The following is a 15246-nucleotide window of genomic DNA, read 5'->3' on the forward strand; positions in this document are numbered from 1 at the left end:
TCTCTCTCTCTCTCTCTCTCTCTCTCTCTCTCAGAGTTTTACAGAAGCAAATGCTCCCTCTCTTTTCCGCCCCCCTTTAAAATCTAATTGTAATAAAAAAAAAATCAGTGAAAACACCTATGCGGTACTCAAAATTAGTTGTTTTGCCAATAAAATCAGCAAATATATAAGTAAAAATCTGATTTTTTTTTAAAATCAGTAAAAATCAGCGATCTCTCACCTGCACACAAGCTTATGAGAAGAAAATAATCAATTAAAAAGTTGTTTCATCAAAACTTGCATGAAACAGTGATTACCCGACTCTAACCAGCCCGTAGGTTTGCACACGGTCCCTCATGCAGCCAAGCCGGCTCTGATACCATGAAACGAACAATGAGAGTGGATCTCCCGGCTACACGGACCCCCTACAGACATGCGTCGGACAAACCACCCGACCATAGCCACCATCCGGCAGCTCCCCCGTGCTCGGACCAACGTCCGAGGACGTAGGAGTGCACCTGTAAGACCGAGCGTCCCATACCACCCGGCCTCACCTCCTCGAGGTGACCTCGTGCACTCCTAGCCTCGCAAGCTAGCCATTGGCACTCTGCCAAAGGGGGTCAATAACTGCAAATGAGGCCTTGGCCTCCCTTTTGTAATAATGGCCGACCACACTGGCCATGTTCACACTGCGTCTGCCCGGACACTGGACGCCCATCCCGACGACGTTTGGGCTAGATCTCCTCTCCTGTGAGCGGGACAACAATTTGGATGACAATGACAAGCATGATGATTTGCATGATCAAGATGTGATTACTCACAAGCATGATGATTTGTATGATCCAGAGGTGATTGTTCACAAGGATGATGGTTTAGTTGATGCTTTTTCTAGCGAAGCTAACCTCGTTACAGATTCGATTGATCCTGAAGAACCGATCTTGGCTCTCGAGCCTATGTCCAAAGAACCCCCACAGGAAGTATTATGTGTTCGAATGATTAGTCAGCACGCATTGTTCGAGTGTTTCATTCGTGATCGTTTCCTGTATTTTAGTGAGCGTCTTTATGTGATCCCTTTTCATAGGCATGCCATATTGTACGTAGAGCACGATTCACTCATGAATGAGCACGAATGTATGCGGATCTCTCATGAAAAGCTGAAAAGTATGCATTCAAGGAAGTCACAGTCCATGTCTCTTCCTTGGCACGGCGCAGTCGTCGAAAGAGCATAAGAAAGATTGAGCATCAAGCATAGGCATTTCCATTGTGTTTTGCCATAGTTGATTGATTTAGATCAAAAAGTCAAGATTCGACCCTATTGTTTGCGTGTGTTTGATGGACGGTTTTACACTCCGACTCTATGTTCATCTACATTGCATGCCAGGATTCCAGACACTGTTGGCGATCTCCCTCGACGCCATACAGTTCGGTACCAGTACCTCACTTTGAAAAGGAGGGAATGTCACATGCACATCTAACCCTATGTGTACATGGACAAGCTACTTCATGACATGGGTTCAGTTCAGTCCGATTCAGTTAGCTTAGGAAATGATCTGGCACTTTTGTGAGTGTTCACAGACCGTGCATGTCCACAAACTTAGAATAGATGCATATCCTCTGCTTGCATGCAGCATGATCATCAGATTTCCATCGAAACCCATCAGGAGCATTTTTATAGTCCATAGACCTATTTTCCCTATTTTTGACATTTTTCACTTACTATTTTTAAGTGACTTTTGTTGGGAGCTAGGTAGGGCAAATTTCATAAGTTTGTATATAGAAACCTAGCGCTAGCACTTTCTGGCAGAAGAGGCAGCAGGAACTTTGGTTCTCAGCAGGACCCAAGCAGGCCTAGCGTTTTTGCAACACAGCAACAAGGACCTAGCATTTTGCAACCACAAATCAGCCCTTGGCGTTTTTGCATGGCAGATCAGCCTCGGCGACCACTAGACACAGCAGATCAGCCCTAGCGTTAGCAGTTTCCTCAGCAAAGACAGATTTCAGCCCCTAGCGTTTTTGGTTTGCAGATCAACCTAAGCGTTTTTGCAGATCTTTGCGACGGAATCAGCCCTAGACTCAACATTTTCAGTTTTCAGCAGTCAGTTTCCGTAGTAGAACCCCCAAACCTCGCAGATCTCACCTTCCCGCAGCAAATCCTCGTTGCACGGTCAGATCCCGCGAAGTTTGCAGATTCAGCCTGGCAAACGCAGATTTCCGCATCTGCGTTTTCGTCGTCGCATCGCCGCCATCAACATCGTCACCGACATAAGAGTCAGAATTCAACATATAAAGATTTGCAGATTTCGGCCCTTAGCATTTTCAGATTTCAGCCCATCTCATCGTCATCCTCATCGTCGGCAAGTCCAAGCATTGTAGAGATTTGTGCAACAAATAGTAGACCGCTCTCACCATAGAGAGTGGGGCCTTCGGAGGAGGGTTTAACAACATTCTGGTGTCGTATTCTTCTCTCTATATCTCCCAGTCTCAGCACCTTCATTCACAGTGTCTTCCACTTTGTTTGTGATCATTTGCACTCTCTCACTAAAGGAACGGAAGGCTCTCCTTTCTGTAAGTAAAAGAAACCTTGAGCACAGTTCGGAGCACTCATCTTGAGCAAAGTTCAACATTCACTTCCGCTGCACCTTACACTACTAGCATTTGTATGTAGATTGAAAGGTTTTTTTAAATCTACAACTTTAAGCCCTGGGGCTGAAGCTATTGCTTGTTTTAACAGTTCAAAACTTTCTTGTTGTCTGCGAGTCCACTCAAAAGGAACCTTTTCTTGCAACAAATCGGTCATAGGGGCTGTTATGTAAGAGTAAAATTCAATAAATTTCCCAGAAGACTAGATAAACCCAAAAAGAATGTCAAAGATGTCACATTCTATGGCGCTGGCCATGCTAATATCACTGCTACTTTCTTAGGATCCATTTTGAATCCTTCAACAGAAATAATATGGCCTAAGTATTCAAGCTCAGCCATATTGAGGCCTTTTTTTGGGCTCTCTCTCTCTCTTCTTCACTCGTTCATGACATGGGGAGCTCATTTTGGCAATTCCCTTATTCTCGCCACGCTTAGCCTTCTTGGTTCACTCTCTCTCACTTACTCATTTACATGGGGGGGAGCAACGACAGCGTCATCGTTGCTCCCCAATTTTACTATCAAAATACCTTCTTCTTTTTTTTTCTTTTTTTTCTTTTTTTTTGGGGGGGGGGGGGGGGGGGGGGGGGGGGGGGGGGGGGGGGGGGGGGGGGGGGGGGGGTGGGGGTGGCAACAGCCCATGTGAACAAGCCCATCGGGCACCGCTCAAGACTGCCAGAGCGCCACCAACCACCATAGCAACCCCAGCGCGGCCAAAATCACCGCCAGTCACCAGCCAAAAACGTCGCCCATGCATCGCGTGCAGCAACCACGTGAGGGGGGAGGGGAGGGAGCCATAGCTCTCTCTCCGCTTTTTAATATCAAAGACAAGGGCCCTCATTCTTTACAATAAAGTTTTATCTACATTTGCATACAAACCCCTCTCTCTCAAAGATTGAAAGACTGCATACAAATGTGGTTCGTGCTCTTCCAAACTGTTACAATAAACAAGAACATAATCAATAAAATCAACAACAAAATGTCCCATGAATGGCCTCAAAACATCTATATATACCTAGATGAATTTAAGATAAGCCCAGATTGACCCTTGAAGGAAAGTGCAAGGTATAGGCCCATGGTAGTCACCCATAAGACAATATAACCATTAGCTCTGTCATCCATAGTATTGACTAAATACCACGATGTCCCCACTAACGTCGTCAATGCCCAATAGTGGGTGTAGAACTAGGTACTAACATATGCTCCCCAACACAACACACACCACACACACACACACACATGAGCATACATCAACACAAAGTTCAGCGTACTGAGTTTCTGTCATGACTCCGGAGATCAAGGGCAGACACAACCATAATGAAGCCTAGCACTAAAAGAAGCATCATTCATTAACATTATAAAAGTTGTTGCAACATTAGTCAAGCCAAAAGGCATCACTAAATACTCATAATAATCAAATCTTGTCCTAAAAGTTGTTTTAAATACACAATGGCCCCATATAGGGCATCAAGAAGATCATCTATAATTGGCACAGGGTATTTGTGCTTGATAGTGAATTTATTCAAAGCTCTAAAATCCACACATATCCTAAAGGAACCATCTTTCTTTTTTCCAAGTAAAACTTGCGAAGTGCAAAGCGACTCCCCGATAGTTGTAGTCTATGCTTATCAATATAAAAGTACTCGAAAGGGTGTAGACTTTGGGGCCAGCGCATCTAGAAGCAGAACTCCGCCGCTTTGTCTGGACTACTTTGAGTTTTGAAGTGCAAGGTGTTTTAATTATGTGTTGCTGTGACATTACTGTCTTGTCAGTGTCAAGCCGGTTACACACGTATCAAAGCCTCAATAGATTCATCTTCTATGGAAGATTTGTGCAGCACATGTTATGGACTCTGACAGAAGTGATGAGATTTAGTGCATCAAGACATCCCTGAGAGATCAATGCAGACTGGATGTGATGGCTAAATAAGTCATAAATGATAATGGTCACGGTTCATGTCTAAGATCCCGATGGGGATAGTGATGCAAATGTGATTATGATTGTTCAATGACTTGTGCCTTTGTGTCATTGCATGGTTTGAAGTGGTCAAATGCATGTAAGTATAGAGCCAAATTCCAATGTCTACCGAGCTATTCTCTGTCCACTGTCTGGTTTGCAGACGTCATGGAGGATGATTTTTTCTTCTTTTTTTTGGTTTGGGGGGCGGGGGAGACCATAAAGGATTGTGATCGTGTAAAGTAAAATTCTCTCACGTCTATTTGTTTTCTGCTGCACCTAATAGAACTCTGAAGTAGATGATATATCTCAAGGTGGTAGCCCCCACAAGGGGGATCCTACACCTATAGATCTGTGTCATCTAAGGGGCCGCAGAACCCACTTATGGGCCCTGCCTGCATTCCCCGTGGCATCAGCTGATTAGCACCAAAAGAGCCGCCCGCTTTTCCGGTACCCACAATACTTTGGGAAGCCTTCTACTCCCCGAAGAGAGGATGCCCAAGCACTTTTGCAGCGATTATCATGGGGGAGCATCGATCTCTTGACTCAGTATTCAGCAGCCTCAGGACCTATCCACGATGCGATACATTATTCGCTGCCTATTGGTTGTCACTTTTTACTAAGTTTTCGCACAATGTGAACAGACATGCTTTATGAAGGGCATGAGTGCAGGCAGTGCTCCCATGTAGTCTAGACGGAGCCTAACAAGCCTCTATCTGCCATGATTGTCGATGCCTATTTTTTGCTTTTTCCTCTCGCTTTCTCTGCATCTTATCCTTTCTTTGATGAAGTACCTAAAACTCTTGAGAAGCCTCCCCTGTCTCCTGGCCATATGCCTACTATCGGGCACCAAACAATAGGTGCATCCAGCTGCCACATGTCTTGCTCTACCACAGAAAAAGCAATGGTCTTGAAGCCCAAAGAGGACAACCCTCTAAAAAGTATCCCCTCCATAAATGTGAGGAGGAGCCTTCAGCAGACATTTGGCCTCTTATAGTCAGGATTTTTTTATCTCAATTCATGAAAAATCTCTCTTTCTACATCCTATCACCACTTTACTTGATCATGCACAAAGACGTCTGCACGTGCAATCCCCACGCTCCTCCCTATAATGGCTCAAAGTTTGGTAAAACCCATAAAAAAGATATCAAGCATGTAGAGTGATACCTGCGTAGTGACCATTGACATATAGATGTGCTGCATGGGCAACGGAAGAGATGTGTAACGTTGCATTTCCAACGTCTTCATTGTCAGTAATGTCAATACTAATTCAACGCAGACAGAACAATTTTTTAGTAACTTAGATCCAACCTGCAAAGTATTGAAGTCATCACAAATGCAATGAGAAATTTGATCCCTAAAGTATCATTTTATTACGTCTTGAAAGACGGATATTTTAATAATCGTGTGCAGCCCCAACAGTCGAGCACATCTTTCAATGATGTTTTAGCTTCCTCCATTTAAGGTTTTGTCTCCTGCAGTAGCCCTGACAAGTCCGTAGAACACACTTTGACCAAAATCGTAGCCACCTAGTTATACATTTTACCTACATTCCAATGGTGTTCAAAATGCTCGGGCCACTATCCAAACTGATTTCTTCAGTATAATAGCACTCTCATTATTCTTTCTTTGAGTTCTGTTTTGAGCTAATTCCCCAACTCTTTGATTCTTTTTTTTCACAGAATTAACCGCCCGAACGTGTAGACCTCAAGGCAAGATGCAAAGAGATGTGTTACAAGGAGGCATGCAGCTAAAATGTATCATCAAACAAAAGGAAGGGGGAAGGCAATACAAAGTTCATAGCACTTGAGGGACTGCCCTGGTTGGACGTGGATTCAGTCTTAGCAAGGATTGAACTAATAGAACCTCTCAACTCAATGAGGAAAATCACATACTGCACACTTAGGATATGCCCCGTACTAAATGCAATTCAGAAGGGTCTAAAGAAAATTTTCTATAATTTTCTAAATTATGAAGCGTGTCTTCTTGATTATTCTTTACTACAGTGGAATAGGTATGCTCAAAGTCTGAGTAGTACATACCTTGTGATGTACCAAAGGTAATCAGTTGAGTCTTTGGTCATTCTTATCTGCTCTAGGCAACACTCAGAGGTCTTGTATGTTTCGCCCCATACTCCAATAGGCTCGCTATACCAGTTCCATGAAGGATTCCATAAAACACTGGAAAAGTTCTTCCCAACAGTTGTCTCCAAAGAGGATGAGACAGCTGGCACCATTTGCATTGTATTTGTTTGGGTAGAAACCTGCAAAGAAAGTGTATAAGCATATGATTTTAAATATATGCCAGGCATTCTCCGATTCAAAACATGGGTAAAAACACTAGGAAATTGTCTTGCATCATTCACAAGCCTCCAATGTGTCATTCCTATGCCTGTCAGAAGCCGATAGGCATGCAAGCAATTTAGCTTTCACCTTCAGGTGTTCATAAATCTGTAGAATGCACTTATATTCAATTATACATATACACATTCCAAACGTCTATTCAAACAATCAGTTTAGCCACAGAACTTCGACTTTATCAGATAAGAAGAAAACCAAACCTGCGCAGTATTAAAAGCAACAGTCTTGCAATCAGGGAGTATGCTGATCGATTGGGCAGGAAGATTGTACGTGTAGCCATTGAACTCAACAGTAGCACCTCTTCTTGCATTAAGGTTGGAGAGGAAAGCTGCACAGTTTTCCGTCCCATTTGCAAGCACCAATGCCTGATTATGTCATTTGGAAGAAAATGCATATGAAAGCATAATACATAGAGTGCATGCATAGATTGAAACACACTATGGTTTGGAATCATGCGCACAAAAGGATGACATTGCCATATTCAAAACTAAGAAAGATACTTGCAATACATTTTGGTGACGCCCAAGTGCAATTAGGTCTGATGTTGTTCGATTGATCAACGTAGCTTCGCAAAGTTTTAGAGCTTGGTGAAGTGCTCTTAAATGACCCCACTTTGGTTGATTGAGGAGCCCTATGAAAAGCATGATCAATAAGGCCATTAGTCACCTCTTACCAAAAACCAATTCACTCTTTGAGAAGGTTTCTAAAAACAGATTGCATGATAATGTTGGAGTGCAGTGTACCATATTCATCGATTGGGGCATCATAGTCATAGGTAGTAGCCATGAAAGGTCCACCCCCTGTACGCCCAAAATTGGTTCCCCCATGGTACTTTAGAATCAAAGGAAAACAATTAGGACTTGCCAAAGAAATGCATCTACTACTATTTCACTTGCAATGCTTGCCAGCATGTGGAATTTGCTGCTATGTACCAAAACTACCCCCCCACCCAAAAAAAAAGAAAACCATGGCTCAGATTGTCCATGCCTTGAGAAGCAGCAAGCATCATTAAACCATTCTCATAACATCATTCTTAAGTCTTGAGGTAACAAACTGAACTTAAAAACTGATTATTTGCTTTGTTCATGAATCTTAGACATAACAAAAACCACAAGCACACCGGAAAAAAAAAGAGGCACGCATCATAGTATTAGGCATAGCACACATACCCCATTCATATAGCAACATCATAACAAACAGATAGCCAGAAAAAAAACAGAGAAAAGATCCCAGCGAAAGGAAGGAAAAATGATAAAAGTGTGGCACGTTACATTATCACAGGACATGGAGACAGCAATTACAGTTGGCTTTGGACAACAGTTTACAGTTAACCTTGGGTTCCCTCTGGGTGGGGACTCTCACCTGGCTAGTGACACGTGGCAGACAGAGGGAGTGGTAGTCTAGAGGGCACCATGGCCAATTTACTGCCACCACAATCTAGAGATAGGCGTATCTGGATTTCTAGACATATTTTTGTTAGCCATTGGCCATCCTTTATGTTTGTATATATGCTCAGTTGGTTTGAGGATTCATATGAATCATTGAGTCTAGAGTCTTCAGTTTCAGTCCAGAACTTGCACACTTGCACTCTCCCTGCACAGGTGGAGCCTTGTCACCCCCATTGTACCCCTGAGTCTTGGGCTTGGAGCTGAGTGTGTTGCTAGCCAGAGTTTGTATTGGTTCTATGAGTTTAGTCGAGCTTCCATTGGGTTTAGAGTCAACTATTGTGTCATTTGATAGTCATGCTCTGTTCCATATTACTCTATAGTGTTTGTTCTATGTTTGAAGTTGAATTTCTTGCATATTGCACAGAGGAGCACTGGCAATAGAGAGCACAACATAGATTTCTTGCTACAGGTGCTCTACCACTTTTGCTTATTGAGTTAGTAGCTAGCTATACCACCACTCTCCAAGACGGTGAGTGGTCTTGTGGAGGGCAACATGTAGCAGGCTACAGTGTCACATGACATGGACATCACTTACAATTAGCCTTGGGTTCCACTAGGTGGACTATCACCTAGGTAGTGACATGTGAGAGACAGAGGGAGTGGTAGCCTATAGGAGACTGTGGCCAACTCACCACCACCACAGTTCGGAGGTAGGCGTAGTTGGATTGCCAAAGATATTTGTGTTAGTCGTTGGTTGCGTTTATGTTTGTATGGATTCTCAGTTGGTTTTAGGATATCTAGGCGTCGTATGAGTCATTTAATCTAGAATCTTGGATTTCGCTCTAGCACGTGCACACCTGCACTCCCTACGTAGTTGGAGCCTCAACCCCCCCCCCCCCCCCTCCCTTGTACCCATGAGTCCTAGACTTGGAGTTGAGTGTGTTGTCAGCCAAAGTCTATATCGGTTCTATGAGTTTAGTTGAGCTTTCCATTGGGTTAGAAGTTTGATGTTATGTCATTATATTGCTCTACAATGTTTTGGAATGAGATTTCTTGCACATTACACTTAGGAGCACCCACAATAGAGAGCATGATATAGATTTCTTGCTACAAAAAGCAAGCAAAAGGGGGCATCACAGCTAGCAAGCGTGAGTAAGAGGAATGCAGGGGGGTCTCTCAATCTGTGTCCAACAAGAGGCCATGAGTCTAGGTGCCCAAATAGTTGCTACATACATCATAGTAGGGGTGATTTAATTGTCCAAAATCCACCCCTTTGTGTGGGGCTCCAAAAACTTGGAAGCGGGCCTGGTGGCTATAACACGCTTGGACACCCAAGAAAGAAATCAATAGCAACACACAAACAGAACTCCAACAATTGAACTTGAATAGAGAGAGAAAATAGGAGAATCAACACAAAGCAGCGGAGTTTCACTACTAGACTCCTTCTCTACCATAGCTTTTGGGGCACTACGTGTTTAGGGTCATTGTGTAGCTTGGAAGCTATCACGAAGAAGGAGACCCTCGACACAATATGCTTGACACTTCCATTGGAAAGTGAAGGGTGGACGTAAAAATCACTGACAAAATGACAAATAAATGAACCTCCCTCCCTCCCTCCCCCCCCCCCCCCCCCCCCCCCCTCTCTCTCTCTCTCTCTCTCTCTCTCTCTCTCTCTCTCTCTCTCTCTATAATGTGGGTGCTCCTTGGTGCAATATGCAAGAAACCTCACACCATGGCAAAGCTAATAAGACAATTAAAAGACAAGCTTGTCATATCAAAATGAAACATAACACAGAAATGTACTCAAAGTAACATGACAAGATAGACTTCAATCCCAATATAATCTCAATGACTCTCAACATGTACAATTACAAACTTTGGTTGGAAGCATGCACAACTCCAAACCATGTGCTCATAGGGTAAAATGGGGGTATTGAGGCTCAAATTGAATAGGGAGAGTGTTGTATACAAAGACTAGAGTCTAGAAAAAGACTCGCACCTAACTCATGCCCAAATAATCATATACACAATGGCTATACATCATCCAGAATTCCTAGCAAATATCCCTAAAGAGACAGTTGCACATATCTGGACTATAGTGGTGGCTATAGCCTAGCCAAGGTGTCCACTCGACTACCACTCCTCTGTGTTCCACTAAGCACCTCTGGTCCACTAGGCCACGACGGCCCTGGTCTTAGTCAAGTGTCTGCACAAGTATGAACCCAAGACTAACTGTAACCCCTAGCTACCTGTCCAATTCAAGTGACACTCTTGCCCAGCTACAATATTTGATCTCTTCCTTATAAGGCCTTGAAGCATCATATTTGAGTGTTTGTGGATGCATGTAGGTTTGATAACCTTTTCCTACTAGTGGGTCACCACTCTCCATATAGTGGGATGAGGTGCGATAGTGGCACACCATAAGAAATATGTATTGTAATGGTACAGGCATCGTGTGCCAACTTGAAAAGTTACATGGAAAGCAGCAGGTTCTAAAAACATATGGTCCAAAAGTTAGCGCCCAAAGGGTTGTCAATACAGTGCATGCCACATCATCGGCCTCCACACAATTTTGGGCTTTGTGTTTTTGTGATCTGCTTTATTTGATTATGAGAACGGCAATTGTAGTCCAATTGCATACGCCATCATTGGTATATACCTTGATTTGTGAACTCAATTTCCAAAAATCTACTTCCTTGATGAACTTGTTTCCTGTCAAGCATCACCTGTACTCTATCTACAAGTCTTGCGAGAAAACTCCCCAAAATCCCTGCATCTTCTTCCCTTCTCCTTTGCCGATTTTTCGTCTTCATCCACTCCCTCTTTTCTTCACATCGCTCCCCTTGCACAAATTCTAAGAGAGAAATCTCATCCAAGAAGAAGAATAAACCCCCTCTTCCTTTGCTTCCCCTTCTTCCTTCTTCTTCTCCTATTTCTTCCCGCAACTCTTTTGAAAAACAACAAAGTATGATAACTTCGATACTCCAATTGGTGCAAAATCAGCCTATGTGCGTGAGACACAAAAATAGTCAAACAATGTTTCCTTCTCCCATGCGGGCCGTTTTTATGGAAAACAAATTTTGTAAAAATTTTATAGAATAGGACTTTTGTCCCTCCTCATGCGTTACATTTAGTCTCTCACCCACTTTCTTTTCTATCATTGCATGTTTTAAGAGGCATTTCTCATGCAACCCTTTCTTGTAAGCATCAAATCTCTACAATTGGGCTTGCACATCTGCTATGATATTTTGACATACAGTTACCTTTGCACTTGGTTGCTCAATCAACATATACACTTCAATCAGGTAAGATATTCATTTTTTAACCTTGTTTCATATCGTGGAAGCGGATCAGCGACATGACTGCGTCGATGAACACTCCTCCTAGACAAACAGTCTTACGGCATGAAGTATTCAACGACTACCTTGTCACTCCCCCCGCAAATAAGCTAAAAAGATCTAGAGGTTTTACAACTAACATGAACACTCATCTCAGGAAAGCTCGAGCCGGAGATATTCCACATCATTGAAATCAACAACAAAACCAAGGAATCTCAAATCAAAGTCCAAACAGATCATTTTAAAACATTTTTTTCTAGACAGTATTGTCAAACAAGGTTCAAGGAGTATCTTAATACAAATCAAACTTAAAATCATTTGGAGTTGTATCAATCAAACTTTAAGGACAACTAGCTTGCCATTTTGTTGTGAAGTCATGGTGCACTCCCGAATCTGAATGGTGGCATCGTTCTTGTCATGCCAAGGCATGTCTAAAAGATTGTCATAGTTTCCTAACTCCATGATGTGAAATTTGCTTTGCCTTGGTACCCTTGGATAGTGTTCGGAAGAGCATCAATGAAGGGTACAAGTTTCTAAGTTTTCCTTGTGGTGAGCTCGACTTCAAGTTCCCTAGCGAGTTGTGGATGAAATCAGGAGATCTAGCTGGATGAAATTCTTGGTGGCTCCTTGGTCGAAGAAGATAAGTGGCTTGAAGCCATTGATCTTTCCATAGGCTCTACATAATTCATTGGAACCTTCAAGAGCGATGCCATAAATGTCATGAATAAGTACCACTACAATTTTGGCTCTGTTTGCATGTGGTTGTTCTGGAGGCATATTCCCTTCAGCAGGACAATTATTGTAGTGTGTCCCCATTTGGAAACATTCAAAGCATCAACCATCTTGTAGTAGGGTGTCTCGTCGGCATTGAGTCACACAAGGTCTTGCTAAATGAGTCGAGTTGTCAAGAGAATCCCGAGAATTTGTTCGTTGTGGTTGAGGATTTTGAATGCTGGTCGGTTGCTCTTCCATAACAAATTCCAATATTTCTTTCATCAGTTTGTAACCAACCGCAACATGGTCCATCAATTCTTGCATAGTAGATGCTTGCTTAGATAGAAAATATTCTTATAGGGATGATGCTGGTAGCCCAGTGGTATAGCACTCACATTGGTCCTCAAAGCTAATCAGCTTGAAGCTAGAAAGACACCAAAAGGTAAACATCGAGGAACCTTTGGTTGTAACCTTCCATTGTTTCTATGGCAAGCATTTTTAGGTCACCCCATTCTTCCAAAAGGTTTACTTCAAATAGGCATGTCGTGGCTCCGGGCAAAATATTCTTGAAAGCCTGCCAAGCCCTTGGAGCATGCGACTGGGTAGCTATGGAACTCCACCAATGCATAGCATTCTCTTTGAGAAATCCTGCCGCTCGAGAGATCGTTGATTCTTTTGTGTAGTTCCCCAAGGCATCGATTTTGTCAAATTGCTGCAGGAACTGTGCAAGGCTTTCTTTTGATCTTTCACACCAGAAAGGTGAAAAATTTTACTGCAGATCCACCGTTCTTGAAGTCCTTTGGTTGAATTTGTGCAAATCCAAGATGTGGATAATAATAGGAGAAAGCATAAGGACTCCAACCATTGTATCGGGGTGGAGGTGGTGGCAACGACGAGGTAGTTGCCCTGTTGTGTACACAAAAGGTGATTGAACCGTATCCTTGAAAACTCCCCCAATCAGAATCAAAGACTTAGTTTGTCGATTAGAAGCCCTTGTGCTTTTTGGTGCTCGAAGAGGAGGAACAAACTGAGGCAATAGAGGAGGCAACATGTAATTCAAATATTGTTGAAAGCTCTGCAAAACCAATAGATTCTATCGAGGATGCTTCAAGAGAATGTTGGGAAGCCCGTTGAGGAGAAATTGCACTATTTTATGGAATCCAAAAATGCCATCTTGCTCCATCTATTCTTGGGAGGACCGGTAAGCTTTCAAAAAGCACATGACTGAAGCTCTTATACCACCACTATAATAGTATGGGCACCACGTGCCAACTTGAAAATAACAGACTAAACAGATTTTAGGCACTTCAAGACAACTGAATTGGAAGAGAGAGAATCCACACTACACGGAGTACCAGAGTTCCACTCCCAAATTGCATTGGCCCCAAACCTTGGCACCTCTTTCAATGTTTCTTTATAATGCTTCAACAGATTAGACTCTAGGAATTCTGCTCTGCTTCACCTCCCAGTAGAATACCAAAGAGAGAGCCCAATGCAACACACTTATTTGAAGGCCTTGGCTTCAACCCATAGTAGTTACATGAAAAGTAGTAGGTTTTACAAGCATTTGGTCCAAACGCTAGCACCCAGAGGACTATCCATATAGCGGTGCAACATCATCAACTTATAGTGCAATTCATGGAATTATGTACAGCATACCACATCATCAGTCTCCATGCAATTTTGGTGTGTGTGTGTGTGTGTGTGTGTGAGAGAGAGAGAGAGAGAGAGAGAGAGAGAGAGAGAGAGAGTGAACTGCTTTATTTTAGGGTTTAGGCCCCTCGGTCGGTTTTTGTAAGTTGGGTTGGGTTAGGATTTTTAACCTAACCCTCTTTAGTCTTTAGGCCACTTAGCCAGCTTTAGTAAGTCGGTAAAAATTTTCCTTCTTCTGCATCTAGGGTTTAGACCCCTCGGCCAGGATTTGCAAGTTGGCTACGCTTAGGCTCAAGGTGTCCTAACCCTCTTGGCCTTCAGTGGTTGGCACATCAGTAGTTTGTGACATGTATGATGTGACTTGTCACCCACTAGGCGATGTTGTCCGTGACTAGAGGTGCGATAGTGGTACTTGGGAAGAAATATGTATGACGTGACTTTTCACCGCTGTAGTAGGTGACTAGGGGAGTTCTTGTCTATGTATCTCAAGTAAGAAATGACATCAATACATCAGAGGTTGTCATAAGAACAAGGCAGTTTATTGACTTTGTAGCCCTTGTAAGGTTTGCAATTGCATCCACAATGCTTCACAATCTCTTATACTATTCTAGACACAGCTTGTAAATTCTCTCAATTTGGAGACTTGTGCTGCATCTTTGTGAATCTCAATCTCTCCATCCGGACTCGGTAGAAAGAGGCGTGCAAGTGCAACCACCTTTGCCCTTTGACGACTATATACACCACCTTGCTCCTTTGTGCACCGCTAACTGCTTTTTCATACCTTTCTCTCTCTCTCTCTCTCTCTCTCTCTCTCTCTCTTTCATTATAATATTATCCTTCATGATCTGCAACAAACCCTCAGTCCCATATGGCATTGTTAGAGCAGAGATGGTTACACTGCTCATGCTAGTAGATGCTCTTTCCAAACAGTATACTTAAGCCAAAGGAAGAGAGAGACTCAAACAAAGCCTTGGAGGCATCCACACTGCTAACAGAGGCCAGAGAGAGTAGATCTTGATATGCGCAAATGACATAGTGGTTCAACACCATAGTTAGAGGGAATGGAATTTTCAAGTCTTCGTTCCCTGTTTCCATTTCAACTTCCCATTCCGTATTTCGAATGTGAGTATCTATATCAAAGAATCACATTTCATGCCCATTGTCATTCCCCATTCTGGGTAAATATGTGCAACACACATAGCCTTGTTATAGAGGAGCTCC

General features: G+C 42.9%; 1 protein-coding gene across 5 annotated transcripts in view; it reads right to left on the bottom strand.

The window, feature by feature from the left end:
* LOC147443362 (beta-galactosidase 1-like) overlaps positions 1-15246 on the bottom strand; it is a 152224-nt gene that overhangs the window by 75307 nt on the left and 61671 nt on the right. For 4 of the 5 annotated variants that reach the window (XM_086529239.1, XM_086529241.1, XM_086529238.1 and 1 more), the window contains exons 9-13: positions 7676-7763; positions 7433-7563; positions 7133-7297; positions 6615-6835; positions 5740-5837 (exon numbers count right to left, since the gene is read on the bottom strand). In XM_086529239.1, the coding sequence (XP_086385365.1) occupies positions 5740-5837; positions 6615-6835; positions 7133-7297; positions 7433-7563; positions 7676-7763 (703 nt within the window). The remainder of the gene's footprint in view (positions 1-5739; positions 5838-6614; positions 6836-7132; positions 7298-7432; positions 7564-7675; positions 7764-15246) is intronic. The other variant, XM_086529240.1, reaches the window with a different exon arrangement.

The sequence above is a fragment of the Adiantum capillus-veneris genome, chromosome 14 (assembly GCF_014529385.1).
Source record: "Adiantum capillus-veneris isolate H3 chromosome 14, ASM1452938v2, whole genome shotgun sequence".
Classification (NCBI taxonomy): domain Eukaryota; kingdom Viridiplantae; phylum Streptophyta; class Polypodiopsida; order Polypodiales; family Pteridaceae; genus Adiantum; species Adiantum capillus-veneris.